Here is a 25,871-nt window from a genome sequence, read left to right as displayed (position 1 = left end):
AAAAAAAAAAAAAAAAAGAGAGAGAGAGAGAGAGAGAGACAGAGAGAGAGAGAATGCCCCTCAGGCACACTGACTTCCACCTACTACCAGCTATGTGATGTGGTAATAATACCGATTAATCTCTTCATGAATCACTATTATAGATTGAAATGTATCCTCCAAAAAGATCTGGCAAATTCCTAATCCCTGAATGAATGTGGCTATATAAGGAAACAGGGTCTTTGCAGATATAATCTGTTAACACAAGGTCTCTCTAATTAGCCTGCTCCAATGTGGCTAGTATTCCTCCTAAGAAGGAAATCCAGAGATAGGAACACAGTCACATGAACACAGAAGCAGAGACTGGAGGGCATTTGGCCATGAGCCAAAGAATGCCAGAGGCCACCAGAAGCTAGAAGGGACAAGGAAGGATCTTCCTCTAAAGACTTTTGAGGGTGTGGCCCTGCCAACATCTTGATTTCAGGCTGTAAGCCCTCAGCACTATGAATAAATATCTGTTTCTTGAAGTCATGCAGTTCACAGCATTATTGTTATAGAAGTTCTATAAGGAAAATGATACTCTCATTATTATTAAAAGAGCATTTAGAATAATTCGTGCAAAAAAGTAAATACTATGTAAGTTGTTATCTTTCGCCCAATTCCCCATCCCTAGGAATTGTTTATCTCAGACTACCCACCTCTCTCCGGCTCCTTCCACCCTAACACCCAATCAGGAAATCAAACCCAGTAATTGTGTCTTTCTGATGTCACTTGAAGTAGCTCTCTTCTTCCTATTTCCTCTTGAGAGGGCTTTGCTGTGCCTCTTCTCAACTCTTGACAGAGCCCCTCAACAGATTCCTTTTTTAGGCACAACTCTACCCCCTAACCTATCCCTCTCAGCACCACCCCAAACATCCCATACAGAATTAAAAATAACCAGGTTACTCTGCTGGTTCCAAATCTTTTCTTCCTTCTGAAGGACTTGGGGAGATGTTCTGTGCCCATTCCCCATTCCCTCTGAAGTCTGAGGTGAGCAAGTTATGTGACTGTTCCCATCTCTCTCCCCCCACCATGCAACCTCTGTTTCTCAGGCGTGGAAACAAGTAAGAATTTAAACTCACTTCCGAAAGTCTGCAAGTAACTTGAGCATGTCATCATTCGATAGCTTATTACTGTCTTGCCTGTAGACTGCAGAAAATCTGGCATTTTTATCAAGGTTTCCAGATGCATCTTTAAACAATGTCCTGAAATAGCAAAACAAGATTCCTAAACTGGGTTTCCAAAACATCAAAATAAATTCATCATTTAACTCTGGTCCTCTGAAAAGCCTAATAACTATTCCATTGGCTGTAGTCAACAGAAACCTCATTATCTAAAAATATGGAAAATACTAATGAGGATGAATGTAACTAATTCAATTTACACAGAAAACAGTTCCAGCAGACAGGCTTGTGCATAGGAAACAGCACACACATTCAAATGCATAAGAAGTAAAGACCACAGGGAGAGGCCACTGCAGTCCTCCTCAACTGCCCCCAGCTGCCTCCTACTCCTAGCTGGAAGCATGTGGCAGGGACCTGGAATCCCTCTTGAGCTCACCTCCTGCGCACTCTTTCAGTGCTAGATGGCTACGCTTTGTCCAGCACCTTTCTTCTGTGTAAGTCTGCTACATGATTTTTCACACTTAGGCTTGCTTACTCTCAGCTTTACACATTCAGATCCTCTTTGACTTGGATAACAAACCAAATAAGTCTATCTACTTATCTACCTGTCTATCTATTTATGTTATAAAAGTTGTTCTCCTTACCTTGCTGCCCAAGCAAATGGCATTCTGTACTGTCCTAGTCTTTGGCATGCCTGCTTGGCATTCTTGAGCACCTTCTGGGCAACCTTGAAGACATCAGAATAAAGCCATGAGATGCTGAATCCTACTGACAGGAGAATTACGATCTAAAGAGCCATCATCACACATTCCTTAAATCAGCTCTCACTGTAGCATCAGATGCATGGAAAAGCACATCCTGTAGGAATGAATATGGCTTACCCACACTCAGCACAGACTTCTTTTTTTAATGTACTCTATGATTTTCAACAATGTTGAATGATTACTGTTTTCAAAATGCATGTCTTTGGTCTTTGGCAACAAACATGATATTTCACAGACTTTCATTTGTATTTTTAACTAAGGGCTATTTTATAAGTCCAATGAGTTATTAATAACTACTAAAATATTTGGATTCATGCTGAAATATACTGCATTACCAGAATTAAAGGCGAACATCAACAAACACACTAAACTTTCTCAGATCCTAATGTTCACCAGTTGGAGCAGATTCTCACAATTTAGGGGTTATTTATTAGTAAGACATTATTAGGTACAGACTTAGGCTATGGTTTTCAATTGCTGTGTTTTTGCTTCCTACATTTAAATTACTGCTACTTTTACTTCCTAATGATCGATTTTGGTTTGTTGTGAATTGACTGATTAACCCTTGAGTACAAAACAGGCATATTTGATTTTCGCCAAAGACATGCATGTCATATATATGGCAGGTCTATAAATGAGATGTTTGATTGATTCAGATAGGGTGGTGAGTTAAAAGAGTCCTTAACATTACTGAAGACATCAAAGTCAAACCAATTTTAGGAAATGTACTCTAGCATCTATGAACCAAAGTGGGTATGTCAAACTGCAGAGTCAGTGTCGTTGTTAGAAATGCAATCTCAGGGCCTGCCCCAACCATCCTGGATTAGAACCTCATCCTGAAGAAACCTGCAGTGACCTGTGTGCACCATCAGGTGTGAGAATCACTTGTTAGAACGCTTAGTAATAGAACAATAGAGTTAAGTCACCCTGAACCCAGCTGTATGTCTCCATAGGCCATTAAACCTGTCTGAGCTCACCTGAAAAATAAAGGGCTTGCATGATACTTTCATGATCTCTTCCAGTTACAAAACTTAATGATCCTCCCACAATCATACTATGGGAAGAACTGCCTGCTTGAGTGAACTGGACTCAAGTCCAGTTAGTTAGTGAGCTCTGAGGCATATGCAGTCCATGGATAAAAAAACAGTCTAACATTCCTGGAGAGTCAGTTTTACTTAAACATTTTAAGATTCAAGATTTTTAGATTCTACTAGTAACATATATTTACATTTATATAGTAAAACAGTGTTTGCATAAAATTTAAAGCTAGAATAAAGCTTTGATAAATTTCACTCTTCCCTGAAGCAAATAAGGCCATCTCCAAACTCCAGTCTCATTCAAACTCACCAAGGGTGCAAAGATTAAAAAAAACAAAACAAAACATATGAAAGAGTGAAAAATAAGATTTTGCCGCTTTGGCTTTCCCCCTACTCCTGTCTTTTTATTAAATGGTAGATACTACAAAGACTTTTCATATAAACAAAAATTTATTCTAAGTGACATTCTAGACCATCTAGATGAAAAACAGGAAGAGACAAATTTGATAGAAGAAAATAATCTTCTCACTGTATCATCCCCACCAAAGCTTCTATGCTGATGTGAGATGGCTGAGTCTTAATTTCTGCTTTAATTTAAGGTAGGAAATTAATCCCTAGACGGGCTTTACATGGCATAAGTAATGAAAAAGCAGACTTCAACAGATGCTCAATGGACATTGGGGAGTGTGCAGAGTAGGGTTTAGCCCAGTGATATTGAATTTTTCACCAACATGCCAAATTTCAAATTGTGCACGTGGCAAGCAGTAGTAACAAGGCTGATGTGTACGGGCTTTGCAAGTATACTGCAACCACAGTTGGAAAGTAGATCTTAACTGAGCTTTCATTGATTATTATTCAAAACATAGAAGAGCTGAAAGAGGTTCTTATCCAAGGTTTAACAGCCTTGTTTTTAAAAAAATAAAATGGCTTCTCTCCAGGGACCAAACTTTTCTCAGCTTTTATCAGCCAAAAAGGCTTAATGTTTGAAGCAATGAGCCTGGTAAATGGGCTTTTAGTTGACTGGGGCCATTATAAATCACGATGCCTTGCATGCTTTCTGTGATTCATGGTGTCTATAGCAATGGCTCATACATTATCTTTTTGATCCTTACCCAGTCCCTGAGAGGAAGGCAAGGGCAAATAGTAACATCATCCTGCACCCACAGATGGAATATCTGGGTGCTAAAGAGGTGATCTGACCAAAGTATGCAGGATAGTTAGGCGTTCTGACCCCACCCAGGTCTTCTGACACTTGGAGCCTATTCTTTAATGACCATCCTGCATCTCGGTGGACACATGTGACGTTTGATGGCCACAGTGATGAACAGAAGAAGAACTGAATCAACTCAGTAAACCTCAGCTGGACTCTCTAGTGTGTCCTTGTCAGTGTATCTAGGCTCTCTCTCAGATGACTACTTACAGCATTAAAAAATAGAGTTGGGAACAGAGGCACGTGCCCATAACCCCAGCCACTCAGGAGACTGAGGCAGGAGGATCATTAGTTCAAGGTGAGCCTGGACAACATGGTGAAGCATCATTTCAAAAAACAAAGTAACTAAAAGTATTGTAAAACTAGTAAGGGCAGCAACACTCAACAGCTTATTTTAACCTAATGGCACAATGTGCTACAAAGTGATAGGAACACTTTAGCCACTATAGCTGTGGGACATTAAACAGGTAACCACAGCTTTGCAGGCCTTAGTTTTCTGAAGAATGAAAGGAGATCTTATATAAGATGGTTTCTAACATTTAACAATGCTGTGGATGTCCATACATAGGCACTTCCCAAGTAACAAACATCTCTTTGAAAATACAACAAATATATATCTTTGATGTTTCCCTAAGGTCCTATCACTTCTGTCACAATGACCTTGATCCTCTAACAAAAAACAAGTGAACCTGAACCACTGGCACCACTGGCCAGACCATCTGAGCCAAGGCCATCTCCAAACTCCAGTCTCATTCAAGTATAACTGGACTAGTACAATTCCAGAACCCACAAGACATATCAACAAGTGGAATGAACTCTGTTTGGCTATTATACAAAGACATATCAACAAGTGGAATGAACTCTCTTTGCCTATAATACAAGTACCTTCTAAGTTAGAAAGTTTACAATCAAGCTGGCACTTCCTTTGTGAAGTACTTTAGGACGTAAGAATAGACTAGTCAAACAAAGTATTTTATTTACATGCTGAACTACAGCATTAAAAATTGGACACATAGGGTTGGGGTTATAATCAGTAGCAAAGTGTGAATTTAGTATGTATGAGGCCCTGGGTTCAATCCCTACCACCAAAAAATAAAAAGTAAAAAAAAAGGAACACATAAAGTTAGAGAATAAATATATGCAGTATTCTACATGTTTTAGACTATAAGTATGGCTTACCTTTTGTTTTATTAAAAATCTAATATTTTGATTACAGTAGATGGGGTAGAGAGAGAAGATGGGAGGGGAGGGGAGGGGAGGGGGGATAGTAGAGGATAGGAAAGGCAACAGAATTCAACAGACACTAGTATGGCAGTATGTAAAAACGTGGATGTGTAACCAATGTGATTCTGCAATCTGTATACGGGGTAAAAATGGGAGTTCATAACCCACTTGAATCAAATGTATGAAATATGATATGTCAAGAGCTATGTAATATTTTGAACAACTAATAATAATAAAAAAATATATAAAAAAGACCTTAAAAAATCTAATATTTTGAAATAAAGTCCTTTTCTCAGATTGCTTTTTATCTTCATAAAACATGAAAGTCATTCATACCTTAGAAGAGTCTGAACTTTTCATATATGGCTCAGCACAATGTGTGATGCTCCCCTGAAGGACTTTTTCAATTCTGGCCACAAGAAATATGTCTGGATGAGGGCATGTGACTGAAAATATCCCCTAGGAAAAAAACAGTTTTTCCTCAGTAAGTAGAATTCACAGCGGCATTAAACAGTATCATAACCATTAAAGCAGCAAAGCACAGTGAAACGGTACAAGTTGTAGGGGGCATCAGCGTCCAGGTGATAATCAATAGGTGATCATCTGTTCAAAACGTCTGTTTGACAGGGGAGGCAGCTACAAAAAAGCTCAGAAAAAGAAATGAGAAACTAAAACCACTTCTCCCTCCATTTGCTTTTGCTGTCTAATTACATATTCTATCCATATAATTAACAGTCCAAGCTACCTCATTTGTGCATTACAAGGTTTCACTTTGGCATTTTCAATGTTTTTGTATATCATGTGCAAAATAATTCTGAGCATATGAGTGCTGGGCCCTTGTTCCCCACCTGCTTTGGATACTGCATGGCAGCTGCATGAAGGACGTCCTGAAAGGCAGGTGGACTCTGGCTGCCATTCATCAGAGGTGGGGATGTGGGAACCAGCATCTGCCGCACTGAGCAATGATTCAGGTCCACGTGGAAATCAGCAGAAATCTTTCTGTTGTACTTTATGTCAAACAGGGACAGGGTAACAAAGAAAGGCTCTACCTGAACAAAACAGAACAATCCAGATAATCACTGAGGTTCAAATGGTGGGAGAAAAAGAACACTGCTGTCAAAGAAGAAATTATGAGATCTATTTATGATTGTTGCCATAAATTACTACTATAGATAAACAGCCTTGTTTTTTGTCAGAGAATTAGGTTACAAAACACTTTAGGAAACAAAACAATTATTTTAACTTTGTATGTTTTGCTACTTAATGTATCCGCCACAAAAAACAGACAGTTGCTCTGCCTTAAGCATCTAAGATGAAATCTGCCTGCTTGAGCACTGAGCATACTACCATCCTTATCCTTTGTCACAAACATCCTGTCCCTGTAGGCTGCACAGCCCTCCAAAAGCATCTCATCTGCACATTGCACCTCTAGGACTTCACATCCAGGCTGCACTGTCCTGGGAAACCTGTCATATCTGAAATCTTTGAACATTAAAAAGATCTTTAATTTTAAAAAGGAAAATTACATTTGTAGTGGGTCCTTCTTCATTTTCAGCAACACAGCATTGCAAATTGAAAGATAAATCATTGCACTTGACAAGAATTCTTTTACCAAACTTCTCTTCAAATGGCTTTACTTCTGGTTCAGCTGATGGGAAGTCAAGCTTCTTTAAAAGAAAATGTGAATGCATTATTATCCTACTTTAAAAATCCATTATAAATGTATCCAAACAAAACTGCCAAAATATATGGAAAAGTTATATACACTCATTTATTAACAACAGTGTTACAAATATATATATACACCTTCAAATGTGTATACACACCCACACACAAATAAAATGGGAATATTAATCAGTCATTAAAATGAAGAAAATTCTGACAATATGGATGGACCTTGAAAATACTGTGTTAAGTGAAAGAAGCAAGACACAAAGGACAAATACTGTATGATTCCACTCTTATGAGATTCCTAAAATAGGCAACTTCATAGACACAAAAAGTAGAACAGAGGTTACCAGGGGCCTAGGAGAAGGAGGAATGGGGAATTACCATCTGATAGAGTGTTTCAGTGTAGGAGGATGAAGAAATTCCAGAAATGGATGGAGACATGGTTGCACAACAATGAGAATGTATTTATTGCCACTAAACTGTATACTTAAAAATGGTAAATTTTATGTTATATATATTATATCACAATAAACAAAAATTGTCCAAAGTTAATGTGGAGGTGGGAGTGGGAGGGAGGTTAGGAGGTTCATGAAGAAACAGAAAAATACTTATTCAAGTTAAATAGAAGTTTTATTGAAAAAAAAAAAAAAAACCCACAAATGAAGAGGGAAAATACCCAGGTTAAAATAGAGCAGAACCTTTGTCCCTTCTGGGCAGCTCTCTGTGGTGCTCACTATCCTGGGCAGCCCTGAAGGTCCTTACCACATGTGCTTGGATTTCACTAAGACACAGATGTGCATCACAGCACTGTCAGGTTTATATCTGGGACTGAGTCTGGCTGCTCAGGAGTTATCACTGTCTCCTGGTGTCTGCAGTGATACTTGCTATTTTCTAATGGTTACCTTAACAGGCAAATTATATGATCTTTGTGGACTTAAGAATGTCTTCAGCTAAATCTCAATATTCAACAATCTACTGAGTATCAAACATTCAAAATAATTATGCTATGATGATGAGAACACAGGTCATTTTAATTTTTCTTCTTTTCTCCAAATTTTCTACATTGTTACACTGCTTACCAACCCAAAATAAATGAAGGAAACAAACAAGCATCAAAAATTTTCTCCTCCCCATCCACTTAGTTTTAAATCTTAAATATTAAAATGGTTCTTACCTGGGCATCTGGGTCTAAGTAAAAAAGTTTAACTCTGCTTTCACTTTTCAGTTTGATTTCTGCTTCTCTGGTACTCTGATAACAAGATAAATAAAAAATACATTAAACAGTATCCAAAAGTGTTTGAAAGCTTCCCCATCATTTAGATTCAGGCTGTTAGACAACCATGCCCCCCACCTCTGAAAGAAAGCTGCATGTCAACAACAGATACACTAAGATGCAAACGGCATATGATGCAAATGCTGGGGGGCTGGGGGTGGAGGTCATATGTGAACCCCGACTTTATGAGGCCAGCAGCCAACTGTGGAGTCAAAAGCAATCCAAAGAAAGCGCAAGAGAATAATTAAGCATCAAATTGTTAAGAAAGGCTGCATAAAGTAACAGATTTCTGGGATGGGTTTTGAACAAAGGTGCAGAATTTAGATAGCTAGGGGAAAAACATGGACATTCCAGGCTGACTGCACAGACAGATGGACAGACAATGAGGATGGAAATAAACCCGGGCAATAGACAGGATTAAATAGGGTCCAGTCTAAGACTGAGGATACAAAAAGAGAAAGAGGAAAAGGAAGGAATATATTTTGAGTGGTAGAAGAAAATCATGATAGGTTTTGAAGGATAAGATGCAGATTCATTCATTCAATATCCATTGAGCACCTACTTACTATGTGCCAGATGCTGGGGACAGAAACATGAATGAACAAAGTTCCTACTCAGAAGGAACACCAGTGGGGAGATAATAGATAAAGGAGTGAGAATGACAAAAGAAAGCATAAGGTACGGTGGGCGCTCACCTGGACTAGGAGTGGCAGTCAGAAAGGACCTCCCACAGAAGGAGACCCCTCCTGAAGGACAAGCACATTTGGCCAGGAAAGGAAAGGAGAACATTCCAAGAGGAGGTACTACAGGTGCACAGGGACAAGTCACAAATGGTCAAGTTGTTCATAATAACTGAATGGTTGGGCATGGTGGGGAAAAGGAAAGAGAAATGAATCTGGGACTTGTTTGCTAAAGAAAATGGATTTCATTTAGAATTCAAAATATCCCACGACAATTTAACAAGAATAAAATAATGACTTCTGCATTTTAGAACCGTTACTTGGGTAGGTCTGGAGCAATAGAATAAACAAGGTAAGGCTAGCAGGCCCCCAGGATCTTTCCTGGATTGTCACAATAGCCTCCTAGTCTAACACAACAATGCCTTTAACAAATCCCATGTTTTACCTTGGGTAGCCTGCTGAATGGTGATGCCACAAACTGAGAGAAAATTCGGGCAAAAGAGCAAGTTTGTGGAAAAGGTGATTTAAAAAATGGAGCATGCCTGCAGGGTTTTCAAGTGGAAACATACAGTAGACATGGGACTTAAGCACAAGGCAGAGAACAAAGTTAGAGTTACAGACTCAGAAACATCAGCATGCAGGTGGAAAGGAAGTCTTGGGCGGGGATGATACTGCCTGGGGAGAATGGGAAGGTGAGCCTGGGGGCTACACCAGGGGCTCCGACACTGAAGGGATGGCAGAAGATAAACCATTAAGGGAAACAGATGAATGGAGATGTGAGATGTGGGATAAAACAGATGAGACTTCCAAAGAGATTCACATGATAGAAGTCATCTCTAACCTTGCTTTTTATCAGGCTCGGAACCTCTAATCCATAGCCTATTCTTGGCAGCCATGGCTTTCTATTACTCTCAATCTCCATAATAACTTCTGTGGAGTGAGAAGAGATTGTCCTCTCCCATCCATTACTTTCCTGAGTCACCTCTCAGCACTTGGTAATGGGGCAATGACAGCCATAGCGGGGAAGATGTCCTATCCTCTCTGCTGGTAGCTGAGCAAAATTGATTATTATATTTCTAATCAAGTCTATTGAGAAATTAAACATCATCTTGATTTTCTCAGCTCTAAAATTGCTTTAATAGATCCTTAGCAATGACCCAAACTGTCATAACTATACTTAATTAACTCTCTATGTCCAAATGAAATGGCCACTAGAATACTAAGAAACTGGTTCTAGTTCTAATTCAGTTGTTAACCAAGCCCTGCAAGCTAATGAGACTCTCTAGATTGTTTTCATTTCTAAATAAAAAGTCTCTTGGCCCAGAAAAGTTTATTCTGAGGCTCTCTGAAGGAACATGAAGGCTTCTGGAGGACAAGGGCATTCCTACAAATGTCCTGCTCATGTTTTCAGGGTATAGCATGGGGCTGGTGTAGCCCCCTCCATACAGGAGATGAGATTGCTTCGTCTTGCTTATAACTTTTCCTAATTTTTCACACAGAAAGAACCAGAACATACACAAGGGGAATCTACTGAACTGAACCAAAGAACTTGCTTTACATTGTACTATGTTTCCTAATAAGACCATCAGTACTAGGAGCTGCAAGCTACCACAAACAGTATATTCTACTTCTGAATTCTCTGCTCGAGTTCTTCGACTAAGGCAAAGACTATGATCTCAGATGCTACCATGGAACAATGGGTTCTTAATGCAGATGCAATTCCTGGTGCCTTTCTGAAAGATGCTCCTTGTGTCAAGTTGACTGTGCTAGTTTAGGAGATGAGAAATTAATAAAGTAAGAAAAACTGCTATGGGCTCCATAGAATTAGAGGACAAGTAGGGATGCAGGCACCTACAAGAAACAGCAGCAGCAGCAACAACAAAACAACTAGTAGCCAAAATAGACACATAACATCCTAATGTTGCCACTAACATCCAATGAATTCATAGTCTTCATCAGAAACATGCCTTCTTGGGAAAGAAGGGACAGCTTTAGATGAATAATAACCTAAAAGCTCAATCTACTTTACATACATAGTTCTGCTGTGGGCTAGATAAAAAGCAAATTCAGCTTCTTTTAATGTTCCTTCCATCCCTCCCAAGGCTAAAGATGATGCACTGAACAGAGAAGAAGCCCAACAGGGGCTGAAGGAATTACCAAGGGAAGGAAGCATTTACTACAATTTAAAAATTCAGAAAAGATGTCTGCTAAACTGTCTGGGTTCTGACAAGTTCTGCTAGTTTGGCACTATAGCCCTTACTCAACCCCATTGAGACTATCAAGTTTGAGACACCATGCTCTTTTATTTAACTGTGGAAGATTTAACTGGAAACATAAGTTCACTCACTTAAAAAGAATTTAAGGATATAGGAAGAATAATTTTGGATTAAGAAAACTCTGCCTCTCTTTCAGAACCACAAGGGGAGACTAAATTAAGAGTGAGCTACTGTTCTTTTGAGTATAAAAAAAGCTCAAAAACAGGAAAACATAAGGGCAAGCATGAGGGTTTTCTTCAAACTATTTTTTTACAAAATACAGTATATGTTTCAATGTAACTGAAGATGAATGCAAGCAGAGAGAAATTAAACAACTACTGGTGGGGTTTACAAACTGATCATGTTACCCCCTGATTTTCTAGGGAAGAAACCAATTGACTAACCATACAGTTTGTATATGTAATGTAAATATTTAGAAGGCTGATGCTATACATTCTGTTATCCCCTGAAAACCTAAGTCCATTTCATTCGTGCCATATGCAGAAGGCCCCTCCACAATATTCCAGAATGGGACATGGGTTATTTTTGCACTAAAACAACTTCCTGTCAACCATATCCTGTTTGGCTATGTCTCAGTCACAATGGAAAACAAAAGCCGGGGCAACAAAATGAGTGAGGCAGAAAAGAGAAGCTGACCAGAGAGACACTGCCACTAAATTACACCTTCAATCACCTTTAGCCTTCTTCCCTTATATAGGGCTTTCTCTGAAATCATACTTAACTGTGGCCCTGCCTCCTCCTGACCCTTTCTAGCATTTTCCTTCCTTGATACTGACCTTTTTACCCCTTCATCCCCTGACTGAACTCTCCCTCTGTGCACAGCTGTGTGTCTCCTGCTCTCTAGCCCCTCACACCCCATACACACTTAAATCTCTGATTCTGTAGCCATGGAATCCATTGTTCCTAAAACAGGATGACTATCATCAGTCAACTCCTCTGCTTTCCCAACAGATGCAAATGATCTTCATCCCAGGAACACCATAGGGAGATGATAAACATCCAGGTTTTGGGTTCTGAGGGACCAAGCACAGGTTTCTAATTGGTGCCTGGGCCCCTCATGCCAGGCCATTAAAAGGCACAGGTGACAGATATCTCTTTCTACACTCCTGATGGCGGCAAGCTAGGTCAATGACAATACACCTTAATTTTCTTCTTTCAATTTCCCTTCAAAAATATTACCTTCTGCCTTTTACTACTTTCTTAAATAAAAATATTTTAAAACTGCTGGGAGCTAGGGGGAAACACACAATAAAGACAGTACCCTGCTTCATTTGTCAGGCTTTGATCATAACCCAAAGTAAGGAATATATCATACATTACAATGCATGCGCCCCCCCCTCTCTCTGCACATATAGATAATAGATAACAGTGTCTATAATAATTAATGACAGTGTAGTTTATATTCTCTATTCAATTCTATAATAATTAATGACAGTGTAGTTTATATTCTCTATTCAATTCTATTTAATTTTTTTTTTTTTTAAATGTTAGTCACATAAGATTGGGCCTGACACAATTAGTACAAACTGAATGGTTCTAAGCATAGGAAGGTCTAGAACAGCCAAAACAAATCTATGGTGATGATCAAAATAATGACTATCAGTTGGCAAGGGGTGCAAGAAAGTCTTCTGGGATGCTATAAATGTTCTTTACATTATTTTGGAAAGTGGTTATATCTGTGTACAAATGTGAATTCCATCAAGCTATATACTCCATTCTGGAGTATCTTATTTTATTTAAGTTGCACCTCAGTCAAAAACAAATAAAAATTAAAACTAAAAGAAAGAAACGGGGGCTGGGGCTGTAGCTCAGTGGTAGAGCGTTTGCCTAGCACATGTCAGGCACTGGATTCAATCCTCAACACCACATAAAAATAAATACATAAAATAAAGTTAATGTGCCTATCTATACTTTTTTTAAAGTAAGAAATAGGGGCTAAAATCAACTAAATTGATTTCACCAACAAAAATGGCTTCAGTTAACTCGGTGGTAAGACATAGTTTGAAAATAATGTTAAATGTTAATTTTTTTAAAACAATATAAGAATATATACAAGTGTGTGCATTTCTATAACTTTCCCTTGGTCTTAGGATCAAGCAAAGCTGAATTTTGTTGCCCCAGTAGTAAGAGAAGAAAAGAGAGCATAACTCCTTTACGTCTTCATAGGAAAATATACAGATTTCTAATCATTCAACATTAGCCTCAAATAATAAATATGTGTTTAGAGAAAAAGACTTTCATTCTGCTTCCCAGCAAGCATATAAAGCTATTTTATGAATTCTAGATTATAACACATATATTAACTGCTTCAACAACTAAAACCCAAACAGGGTTTGCTTTGAGAAATTCTGAACACCCCAAAACAGGGAAACAAATCCAGAAATAAAATAGCAAATCTCAGTGCAAACTATGATCCTCAGAAGTTCCTAACACAATGGGGTGGAGAGCACAGCTCAGTAATACAGCACTTGCCTGGCATACACAGAGCCCTGGGTTTGATCCCTGGTACCGAAGGGGAAAAAAAAGGAAGTTCCTAACATGAAAACACAAACATACAAGCCAAAACTCTTCCCAGACTAGGAGGAGTTAGATGGTGGCTCTAAAGTTAGTTTTAATAGGCAGGTGCTAAAAAGATTCAGTGGAAACAGCCAAGTTCTGAAGAAAAACAATGTTCTCAAGTCCTAGCCAGGGAAGGAGATTTATATTTGAGAACAGCCATGTTTTCTTGAAATAAAGGTCAATGCTGAATGTCTGTCTATTTATAATCCTATATAGATAAACCATGTTTCTATTATAGTGTTTAAGATGTGGGCGTGTAGGGCTACCATTTCACTATATTATTAAAAAAAAGAATAGAAAGTAAGGGCGAGAACATACAGGGCTAGAGAAGACAAAGACAGTTCTCTCATTTAAAAAACAATCATTCATCCACAGGACACAAGTACAAGGATATTCATTGTAGCATTGTTCATAGCAGAAAAATGGCAATAACAGAAGAGCTAAAATAAAATGTTTAAACAGTACAATAAAGGGGATGAATCAGATCATATACCAGATAGGATGGATCTCAAAAAAAAAAAAAAAAAGGCTGAACTAAAAAGCAAGTACAGAATAAAATTCATAGTAATTAGCATTTACATAACATTTTTAATCATACGAAACAATCATATAAAACATTAGGATAAATATATTTGTAAAGACATAATAGTGAGTGTCTATTGCTGGGGTTGTAGGGAAGAAGAAAATGGGAATAAGGACAGTGTTTAAAAAGAACTTCAACTGTAACTAATGTTTTATTTCTTCTAAAACTACACTAAAGACAATATAGTAACAGAGGGGAATCTGGGTGGTGGTGGTAGTACGGTAGCTTGTTTTCCTTTGTGCTTTTCGGTAACTTTTGAGATTCTCAAAAATCACAGTTTTTTCATTGACAGTGACCCCAGAAAAATTTCTATAACTTAGGCAACACCTCTTTAGGCTAAAGGAAAGATTAGCATGTCCACCCTCATGTCCACCCTCTAGAATTGTGTCTATTAATGTGAATAGAGGAAGCACAGGTGTGAACACAGTAAGTACCAGATTATTATGAGAACACGCATCTGTGCACCCTGGTTATTGCTTCAGTAGGTGTGCTGCAGTATTAGGTACTATGAGGTAAAAACACTTAAAGAATAATGAAAAGAAAGTACTTTGCAGGGTGCCCTCTGGAAAACAGACTGCCTTACTCAAGCCTGGAATGTATCCCACATCACCCCATATTCAGGTCAGACAGTGGCAGTGATTATAATGTTAACTGCCATTATTTCAAGAGATCCCATTCTGGATAAACTCACAAAATAAAAAGCATATCAGTAGCGTTCAATGAAAAGCAGAAAACTTAAGATGATGTTACCTTTGCAAGTTCAGGCAGGTAGCTATCTAAACCAGAACCAGAACCTTCCAATTTGCATTGTTCATCATCTGAAATGGCAAAACAGACTACCAGAGTTATTTGTAATTGAAAATATCTTATTTAAAGCAGGAAGAGGAAGACTGTTTCTTTTATACAACTTTGAGATTCTCAAAGTTACATGGTGGTTCATAATTCTGGTTGCATATTACAAACACTTAGGAGATTTAAAAATTGCTGGCGCCTAGGCCCAGTGGTGAGTCAGAGCATTGAATAGTTGGTACAGGCTAATTAGAACTGATGCCAAGTGTGAACAGACCCATGGCTATCCCAATCAGGATCTTTAGTGGGACCAAAGAAACAGCATTAAAAAAAAAAAAAAATCTCCCAACCATTTCTAGGGGACAGTTAGGGCTAGGAATCATCTAAGAGCTTAAGATATAACATGAATTATCAAAATCATTACCAGATTTTTCCCATCAATTTAATCTGAGATACCTAGCGATTCTAACTTTGTCTTGAAAATTCCAAGGATATTAATGACAACAATAACTTTCAACATTTTAAGTGTAGATTCAACACAAGGGACTTGAGATATATTTTTAAATTTACTCTTCCCATCTAATCAGTAAGCTTCATTTGTATTCTCCCCTTACAGGTAAGTAAAATGAAGATAAGAAAACATAACAAGTGTATCCAAGGTCACACACTAAAAATTGGTATTGCTGGGACTCAGGTCCAGGTTTTTTCTGTACCTCCAAAGCTGTGGTTCTTCTACTACACAATTTCCATACATAAAATTTCAGAGTAGTAAATTTTAATGTGGCAAAATCTTTGCTGACAAGCTACCTGTTCAAGGCTCACCTCTGTCCTACTTTCATGTACCTGTGCAATATTTCTCCTTACATCCACCTGGTTTAAAAAAAAAAAAAAAAAAAAAGATACACATGGAGTGTGTGTACCTGTGGAAAGACAGACCCGCCTACCTTCATGAGAGTCTCCATTTCGCTTTTCTTGCATTGCGGCTTCAAAGTTGAGCTGGAGAATCTTATTTAGAATTGTGATCCATTCTTCCATTTCTACTTCACTGTCTGCTGCCAAAAGATAACTACTTTTGTCTTGCATCTTAAGCTCAAAAGCAAAACGTCTGACTTTGTTGTTCTGAAATGGAAAAAGGATAAAGAGACACATTTGGAACTATCTTAAAATAATATCTGTCTCATCTGCTGATGGGTGCTGATTGGTATTTCATACAACTATTTAAAACTACAAACTCTTCCCCATCACAGTGCAACCTCCCTGATTTATTTTCTCAATACCTTTACTTTTCCATTTGACTCATTACATTTCTTACATGTTTATCTTATTTCCTGTCTGTCCCCCAATGGAATGGAAGCTCCTCAAGGGCAACAATTCCCATTCTTTTTAAAGTTCAATGCTATGGTCTTAATATTTACAACAATATCTGGTGGATAATTGGCACTTGAAAAATATTTGTTGAACAAATGAAAATTCATGTAAAAAATTCATATTTAATTAGCTCCTATTTTTTAAAAGAAAATGAAGTATGTGGTATTACATTTTTAAAAGCTAAAATTCAGCTAAACAGCTATTAATATGTTTGACTGACTTATCTGGACCTTTCTCATCATTTATGATTACCAAAGGTCTATAGCCTTGCCTCACATCTCTGGGTGTCATGCCCATAAGAGGGTGAATTACAGTAGTCCATCAAAGAATACAGGCTGCATTACACCAGGATTTGTCAGCCTTGGTACTGCTGACATTTGGGTGGAAATTCTTTGTTGCAAGGGGCTGTCTGCACATTCTATGATTTTTTAGTGACCTCCCTGGCCTTGACCCACCAAATATCAAGAGCATAGTCCAGAGTTGTGACCATCAAAAATGTCTCCAGACATACTCTGGAGGGCAAATATACTCTGGAGGGCAAAATCATGCCAGGTTGATGGCACTAGACAGTTCAGCTCTGAGGAACATGGTACAAGCCACAGACTCAGCTGGGCACAGTGGCAAATGCCTGTAATCCCAGCAATTCAGGAGGCTGAGGCAGGAGGATTGCAAGTTCAAAGCCAGCCTCAGCAAAAGTGAGGTGCTAAGCAACTCAGTGAGACCCTGCCTCTAAATAAATTACAAAATAGGGCTAGGGATGTGGTTCAGTGGTCAAGTGCCCCTGAATTCAATTCCTCGTACCCTCAAAAAAAAAAAATCACAACTCCCCCCAAATCTGAGCTGGGCAGAATAACACCCCATACCCACGAAAATTCTAGTTGGTATCCACAGTCTGGTTGTAAAGTGTCAGTCACTTAATTTAGTTGCTGGGCCTCAGCATAGATCTCAGGCACCAGGTGACCCTGCCAAAGGTCCCTCTGTTTTCTGCAGCACAGTTCATAGAAATGTGAAGCCAACGATGCTCTTGGCAAAGTCTAACAAACTACTCCACACAGACTGTCTCTGTGGGCTCAGTAATTAGCACTTTGGATCTCACTTAAACATCAAGGCAAGAATCAAGGAAGGAGTCAAGGCTGGGAATGAAATCAGTTTTCGCCCCCCACTCTCCCACTCCTCACATATGATTCAGAAAATAAAATGTGAAAAATAGAGGAAAATTATTAGAACTTGATCAAAGATATTTCTCTTTCTGAGCCCCAGTTTCTTCATTTGCAATATAAATGTAATTCACTTAAAGAACTCTTTTAGGCTTTTAGGGTTTAAGATTCTAAACAGTCTTTCTTTCAGATCTATCTAAACTATGTTTAGGCATTCCTTTCAAATCACCACACTAACCAACTAATTTTTTATAGCATTCAAATATAATCTTTTTTAAAACACTTAAATCATGACTTTGATGCTTAGTATACAGACATGGACAAAAACAAATTAATCTTTTGAAGACTTAGATACAATTCACTAAATGAAAAATACCATCAGCCACATCTGAGAACAGAACTTAAAGGAAGAGACCTCCACTGCAGTCAGAACCTCAGATTATGAAATACACGAGAGGCCCAACAGCAGCTCATGGCTGCTGTTTCTAAAAACATCTGTGTACTCTGCGAAAGACATGCAACAAAACTCTCTAATAAGACAAAAATAATTACTTCTTATTCAAAATGAGTTGCTTTAGTTTTGCTTTAAACTTGTTTAAGTCAATGCCAGAAAATTCAACAAGAAACTTAAAGGTCTCTCAACTTGAGAATACAAATGCAACTCCTGCTTGGGAATCACTCACAAGAAGTTAATCAATTAATAATTCGCTGGTATGCCTTCTTTCCCATTGTCCATAAACACACTTGATACAATTCAGATGTTTACAGTGGCACTTTCATCTGAGCTTGGGCTTCAAGCTGAGAAACACCTATGTGCTGATTAGCTGTTGATGGAAACTAATTTTTCCATCAACATGAACACAGAGTAGTACTGTAGTCTGGATCTAGGGTCAAATACACTTTCGTGTATTCTACTATATTGTGTGGAGGCGAGGGGCAGGGTGTTGTTGCTACACAGAAGTTTTATTAGTATCCAATAATTAAAGATGCCAAGATTTAACTACAATAATGTATTTCTGTTGTTTTGAAAAGCCAGACAATGTAGCAGCACTGAGCCAGTAGCATCACCTGGGGAGGACTTTGGTTTGTCATGGTCTTCAGCATTCCCTGACACTTTACAACCAGACCTCTTTAGTCACTTAATTTAGTTGCTGGGCCTCTGAAGACATCTGATTTTGAAACTACGTTCTACTTCTGGTCAAAATGCAATAACAGGATCTGAACTTCTCTCCAGCCATACTTACTAGAAAACTAGTCAAAAGTGATGAAACAACTGTTTCAGACAAGGGCAGGGGCCTATGACCCCTGCTAGAAGGAAAATGAATGAGGTGAGTCCACCATCATCTCAGCTCTCTGCCTGGAGGCAGCATCCACATCTAGGCATGGGAAGGAAAACCCAAACAGAGTCTCTGCCATCTCCCAGAGTTAAACATACTGGCCAGAATTGAGAAAAACCAAGCTGGCCAAAATATACAGTTTCCAAAATGAGACAAAGATAAAAGACGAAAGACGGTCAAACAATATTCTCCAAGTTGCACATAGAGTTTACTACTCTCTGCCAAAGGAAAAAAAAAAAATCAAAATCAAGACACACAACAACCTACACTTCAGAGATGATAGGCAAAGAGAAGATCACAAAGAACAGGGAATAAGAACACCACCAAATGCCCCAAACAACACCAGAATCTAGAAGACAGTGCAACAGTTAACATTTCCAGGTCAAACAACTTCACTTTGGATTTCTACAGTCAGCCAAAAGTATGAGCCAAGAGTAAATGAAACAAAACAAAACAAAACAAAACAAAAAAAACTTACAAATATTCTTACTAAAAAAATTACTATCAATTTCTCAGGAAGCCACTGAGGATAGACTCCTCCAATCAAGAAGAGAGAACAACAACAAGGCAAAGGGTCCTGAAAGCAGGGACTCCTACACAGGGAGGAAGACAAGAGAAGCTCTAGGATGGTAGCTGTGCAGGGCAGAGAAAGCAATCAGTCCAGATTAGGACAGGAAGTGGGGGTGACAGGAGCTAAAATTCTACCTACCAGCAGAGGAAGTCATTCAATTAGAAGAAAGAGTAGTGAACACTCATTATCTAGCGATATGAAGACAAATTCCATAATGAATAGTGAAAAATGTTGAGGGGCTGGGGTTGTCGCTCAGTGGTAGGGCACTCGCCTAGCACGTGCGAGGCCCTGGGTTCGATCCTCAGCACCACATAAAAATAAATAAATAGAGGTATTATGTCCATCTACAACTAAAAAATAAATATTAAAAAAAGAAAAATGTTGAAAATGATTATTTCAGGGGAGTAGGGAGTGAGATGGGGGAAATGAAGGAGATGAAGCACATTTAGTACAGCCCTTTAGCACAATTTCATAGTTATAATTAGATAAATGTATTCTTAGAATAAAAAAGCAACTTAGTATAAGGTAAACATATAAATACATAAACAAGTACATCCATAGTCAAATCAGAGAGCTGTGTCTCTCTCTTTATTCACAATAGCCCCACTACATACTGTCCTGACAGAATCAATGTCATCAGCTACCATGGAGTCATTTTAAGGAAGAATCCTCTGAGAATGGTGACTACATCTATTGTAAGGAGTTGTCAAGGAAACTGCTCATTTGTCACAGAGCCCTCTGTCTGAAGGCCTCTAGGAGAATGCTTGATTTATCATCATTCTGAGAATACATGGGCAGTTTCTACTAACTAGACGGTCTGTATCTTGTGTGCAGTGCAAATTATGAGACTGGGCAGGTCTCCATGTTTAGAAAGCAGAGTTCAGTGGTGGCCCACCCAGAGCCCACCCTTCAAAATATACTTCTGTCTCATTCTACTTTATCTCACCCCTACCCCAACCCCTCATTCATCTTTCTGCTTTCAGTCCCACTTTAAATGTATGCTACCCTAGATTTTACAACTCCTTGTAAGCTGCTTCCTTAAATCCCCCCAGAAAATCGCAAGGGGATGGCATGCATGCATGCATGCACTGATAGATGGATGGGAAAAGCAGCAACATGTTTTTTAGGAACAATTCCAAAAAGGTATGGAAGGATGCATACTAAACCAGTAACAGGTCTCTAGGAAAAGGCAGAGATAAGAGGAGAAAACAGGGAGCCTAGGGAAATTTGCACTTTATTTGTATTGTCTGATTTTTTTTTTTACAATAAGAATGAACTCTTGTACTATATTCAGTTAAAAATAATTTTTAAGAATAGTTCTACAATTGCAATAGCACCAAACCACAAAAATACCTAATGTTCACTAAAGGCTTACCATTTGCCAGCACTGTTTTAAGCTCTTTAAATGTATAAATTAATATTACTGTTAATATTAATTTATTATTAACAGTAATTATTATTAACAGTAACCATATTTGATACTATCATTATCCCTGTTCAACAAATGACAAAACTGGGGAACAGAGAGGTTAAATATCGTCATCAAGGTTTGCAAAGCTGATAGTGGGATTTGAACTCAGTGTGCATCGAAAATCCAATCTGTTGACCAGTGTGCTTGTCTCACCCCCACTGGTGCCATGATGGTAGTGATGAAAGTCATCACTGAGATGCTAACTAAATATTGCCATGTGTTACTCCTCCAGTTTTCTCATTTACCTACCAAAGGAATATTATTACTACCCATGTTTTGCAGATGAAGAAATTTTAAATAGCCTGTCCAAGGTCACGCAGCTAAGTAGTAGCCAAGAGAAGTTTTGGTCATAAGAACTCATATATCAGAGCACTCATGCCTACCACAACATAATCCCTGTTATCTTCTGAAATGATAAAAATAATCACAAGATTATGATTTATTTTAAAAGTTAGATATTCATTTCTACCATGAATGTTGCCATTTTTGGAAGTCTTCACTTGTCTCTGAATAATGGTACACACAGTACCATTACTGACAAAAAAAACCCCCCTGATATAACTATTTTCATATTTACCTGAATCACACCCATGCAGGAATCCAGAAATATTGATCCTTTAGGTTCCTTGGAGATCTTTTCATCTTTATAAAAATTCAAATTATAGGATCCATCACCAAGTTGAATCAGGTGGAAAAACCGTCTCTTAAACGACTGGGGGAAAAATACATGGACAACAATTTTTCAAAATGAAAAGAGTCATAATCTCTACCAATAACTCACAATTACACACATCCATAAAAACAGTTTCAGTTCTCTCCCAAACTAATCTAATTCTAGCTGGCACTCTAGGTAACTGTACTGGTGAAGATTTCTCATCACATCAAATGGGCTCACTGTATTTCCATTTTAAGGAGGTGATTCACTTAATATCCACCAGTCAGTTTTCTCATCCAGAATTTGAGAGTTTACATAACCACCCAAAAGCAGGGTTGAGAGTTCCAATTTGGGACACAGCACAGAAGATGGAAACTTTCTCTCAAACCCTCAGGGCTTCTTGCTCACACAGAATAGGAACTCCTTTCTGCCCTGTGATGTTCAATGGCTTTCCAGCCTCAGGAATAGGACAGTCAGCTTTCTCCTGATTTGTCACCTCCTGTTGGTACTACCTCCCTTCCATTGTTCCTTTTCTCTTTATTATCTTGATCTTCTGTCCTGAATAGCTTATTACTCTAGTTTTATTCTTCTCTTTGCAAACTTCTTCCGATTTAATCACCTTCCTTGTCAGTCCTCCATTTTTACAGTGCATCCCCTCATGGCAGTGTAGCTACACAGGGGTGCTTAGTTAGGGCATTTAATGTAGCCCCTCCATGATGCTCTGAGGTACCAAGAAACACTGTGTAACTGCTATAAAGAAAGCCCATGTCAGTGAGCGTTCTACACTGCTGTCTACATTGGCTGTCAGAGGGCAGTGAAGACAAGGGGGTGGACAGGGCTATAGCAATGTGGGTGCTATCACCAGGAAAGCATCTCAGTAACAGACACTATCTCTTTTGTGGAGAACAGCATGCCCATTCATACTGAGCATTATTCTCAAGAACAGCAGAAAGGTTTCATGAGGGGAAAAGCAGTGATGAGCCTCCTCACCCTCATGGTCACACTGATGGCACTGTTCATATTGCCTTTGTACAGCCATCCGTGTTTGGTGATCCCACCCTTCTGAGAACCAAGGGAGGCAGCATCCTAGGAGAAAAGTAAAACAACACCACAGTCAATCTCCTGCTGTTATCTAGATTGTTAGTTTGAATCTGTTCAACAAGAAAATTCCACTTGTGCCATACTGGCCAACTATCTCTTTATTGGAACAAGTTCTGATACTAATATTTACGAGACACATTAATGTCCACTTAGCAGTAAGCCAGAAACTAGCCTACATTTTTGAAAACCCTATTCCATTAAAATCAAAGTTAACTTCCATCCAAAATTTTATTTTTAAGTGTTTAATGAGCCACAGAAAGCACATACCATACTTGACCACTCAGTTGTGAGGTCCTGCCTGGATTCATGCAAAATGTTTTCAAATTACACTCCCCTATAGTTGGAGGACAAAAGAAAATTCCTGGAAAACTTCCCAGAGGCTTAGTTCAGGGAAAGGTGAATTTTAAAAAAGAGAGGAAATATGAGACAATGCAGAAAGGAGATAAAATGATGGAGCAAAGAAAAAAAAAAAAAGATGGAAAGAGAGGCAAGAATGCAAGCAGAATTAGAGGAAAAAAGAAGTTAGAAAAGTGAGGAGAGATAGCCACCAATATAGAAAAATGTTTCTTCAAGTTCAGACCCCACAGTGAGATGCTGATTTAAGGAGGTAAGCATGGAGCTGCCAGCTATTGCTAAAAACATGTTAGGCATATATCAGTACACATCATAACCAGACAGAAGAAATACATACATGTACAAACAATCTGGCAAAGTTTTTGGTAATCAAATAGGCAATTAGAGAAAGATCCATCCTCTGCTTTGTTTTGAACCTTCTCAATATTAATCTTGGTGGTTTTATTACCATTGTTATTATTGAAACTAACAGAAATAATTAACTGTCAAGGATTTTATAGGTCATTATGTGCTTTTAGATGCATAATTTCAATTGGTCCTCCTGTCCCTATTTATTAGCACCAAGTTCATTTTAGATGACCACTTACTTTTCTCAGAATTATTTTAGAAGTAGTTTCTAAAACAATTTGCTGTGTGCTTATTACTGAAGTTCACAAATGGCTGGTGTTATAGGCCAATTAGCAATTTAAAAAAGGAAAAAACTAAACTCACAATGGGGCATTCAGTATTTAGTGGGAGAATGAGAAATGTAGAATGCAGAAATAGATAGCACTATTTTTTTGTTTTAGGTGTCCCCTGCTCAGTGGACACACTTATCTTTATGTACTACATTCTGTATGTGCTTTTCTTTTAAACATTTTTTAGTTGTTGATAGACCTTTATTTTATTTATTTATATGTGGTGCTGAGAATCGAACCCAGTGCCTCACACATGCCAGGCAAGTGCGCTACCACTGAGCCCCAGCCCCAGCCCTCTGTATGTGCTTTTCTAGCCATAATCTTTTCTCTAAGAGCAGGGGGCAGTGAGCATGTAAACAGACTAAAAGCAATCATTGAAGAAACAGCTACTTTAAATCTACTGGCTGACAATTTAAAAGAACTTGCTTAAAAAAATAAGTTAAATTTAAGGTCAAAGTAGTCTTGATATCCTTTAACAATGTAGCCAAATCTGATCCAAGTCTTTGAAAATGATCTCAGAACAAATAAACATGACCCAAAGAACATTAGATGCTAAGCAGTCAAGATGAAACAGAGCTTATTTCAATCAGCCCAACAAATATATTTTTAAAAACTTCTCCTGCTTCAAGAAACATTTCAATTCCTGTTTTGGCTAAATGTTGATAATTTTTAAAATAATCTTCAAAGCTTCTAAAATCAATGTTTAAAGTAAAAAGAGAAACAATAGCAAGCAAGTATCCCACCTCATCTTTGTCGACCTCCTCATCAACTTCATAGACATGAACTGGAAGTTTATCCAACTTGGCCAATTTGCTTTAAAAATAATAAAGAAAACTTGTTTTAGAACTGCCTAATCAATAGTCTGCATTTCTTCCTCCACTAGAGGAACCAGGCTAAGTAAACCCCAAGCTGGCCCTGTCAGATAAGGAATGCGCAAACCCACATGGTTGCTTTGCAGTGAGTGAGCCCAAGACACAAGTCATGAAGCTCCACAGTGTGTGAGGAAAAGCCAGCACAGCTTGCTGGGAGCCAGAGGTATATCAAAAATAGGAAAGTGGGTTAGGCATTAATAAATAAAAACTTGGTAGGATAATTTTTAATACAAAATTTGAGAGAAAATGGATATGGGGGTCATTGCATTAAAGTGATTAGTGGCAATGGTATTAACAATAATAGCAGTGGCCAGCATTTATCAAACAGTTATTATGTGCTAGGCCCTGTGCTGTGTCGCTTATATTTGTCATCTTGTTTACTCCTTTAGATGGTGGAGGCTGTTGTTAAGGCCACTTAATAAATAGAAAAATGAGCTTACAGAGGGTGGAGTTGACCCAAGGAGAATAAACAATCGGAATCCTTACCAAGTTACAAACAATCCTCCCTTTCTTTCTCATCATACATTTGAAGATTCTTATTAATGCCAAAAGGAAAAATCTACCATCAGTAAAAGTCTACCATAAAGTAAGTATACTATATGGCACAGTCTGTTATCTTTCAACCACAAGAATAGTAATGAACAAGAATCAATGAAGATGGGTCAATCCAATCAAATGGGAAATGCTCAGAAACCTCCAAGTGAGTATTGGACAAATACAGAACTAAAGAGCATACCCATCTGGAGAAGATAATGCTAGGAGGGATTGTTCTCTACAGAGGTTTAAAAAGAAGCAATCAGGAAGTTGGCTGAACACTCTTAAGGAGTGGCTGAGCCACACAGATAGGAAAAATAAACAGCTAGGTCTACTGAGAATAGTATAAAAAGATCCAAATTCATAGATGCAACAAACAAAAAAGATATATACATTAATTGGTTCTCAAGTGAGATTTTCGTGGGTAATTATTACTTTTAAAACACAATCTCTGGGGCTGGGGATATAGCTCAGTTGGCAGAGTGCTTGCCATGTAAGCACAAGGCCCTAGGTTCGATCCCCAGCACCACACACACACACACACACAAAAAAAAAAAAAAAAAAAA

General features: G+C 38.3%; 1 protein-coding gene across 27 annotated transcripts in view; it reads right to left on the bottom strand.

Moving 5' to 3' along the window:
• Dock9 (dedicator of cytokinesis 9) overlaps positions 1-25,871 on the bottom strand; it is a 281,271-nt gene that overhangs the window by 105,252 nt on the left and 150,148 nt on the right. For 26 of the 27 annotated variants that reach the window (XM_048800695.1, XM_048800716.1, XM_048800702.1 and 23 more), the window contains exons 5-15: positions 24,643-24,712; positions 22,758-22,853; positions 21,690-21,824; positions 16,153-16,327; positions 15,170-15,237; positions 8,223-8,297; positions 6,904-7,044; positions 6,226-6,426; positions 5,714-5,836; positions 1,787-1,869; positions 1,101-1,223 (exon numbers count right to left, since the gene is read on the bottom strand). In XM_048800695.1, the coding sequence (XP_048656652.1) occupies positions 1,101-1,223; positions 1,787-1,869; positions 5,714-5,836; positions 6,226-6,426; positions 6,904-7,044; positions 8,223-8,297; positions 15,170-15,237; positions 16,153-16,327; positions 21,690-21,824; positions 22,758-22,853; positions 24,643-24,712 (1,290 nt within the window). The remainder of the gene's footprint in view (positions 1-1,100; positions 1,224-1,786; positions 1,870-5,713; positions 5,837-6,225; positions 6,427-6,903; positions 7,045-8,222; positions 8,298-15,169; positions 15,238-16,152; positions 16,328-21,689; positions 21,825-22,757; positions 22,854-24,642; positions 24,713-25,871) is intronic. The other variant, XM_048800693.1, reaches the window with a different exon arrangement.

This window comes from Marmota marmota, unplaced genomic scaffold (genome assembly GCF_001458135.2).
Source record: "Marmota marmota marmota unplaced genomic scaffold, marMar, whole genome shotgun sequence".
Classification (NCBI taxonomy): Eukaryota; Metazoa; Chordata; class Mammalia; order Rodentia; family Sciuridae; genus Marmota; species Marmota marmota.
Note: the sequence above shows the minus strand (reverse complement) of the source record. Positions and strands in the feature narration are given on the sequence as shown.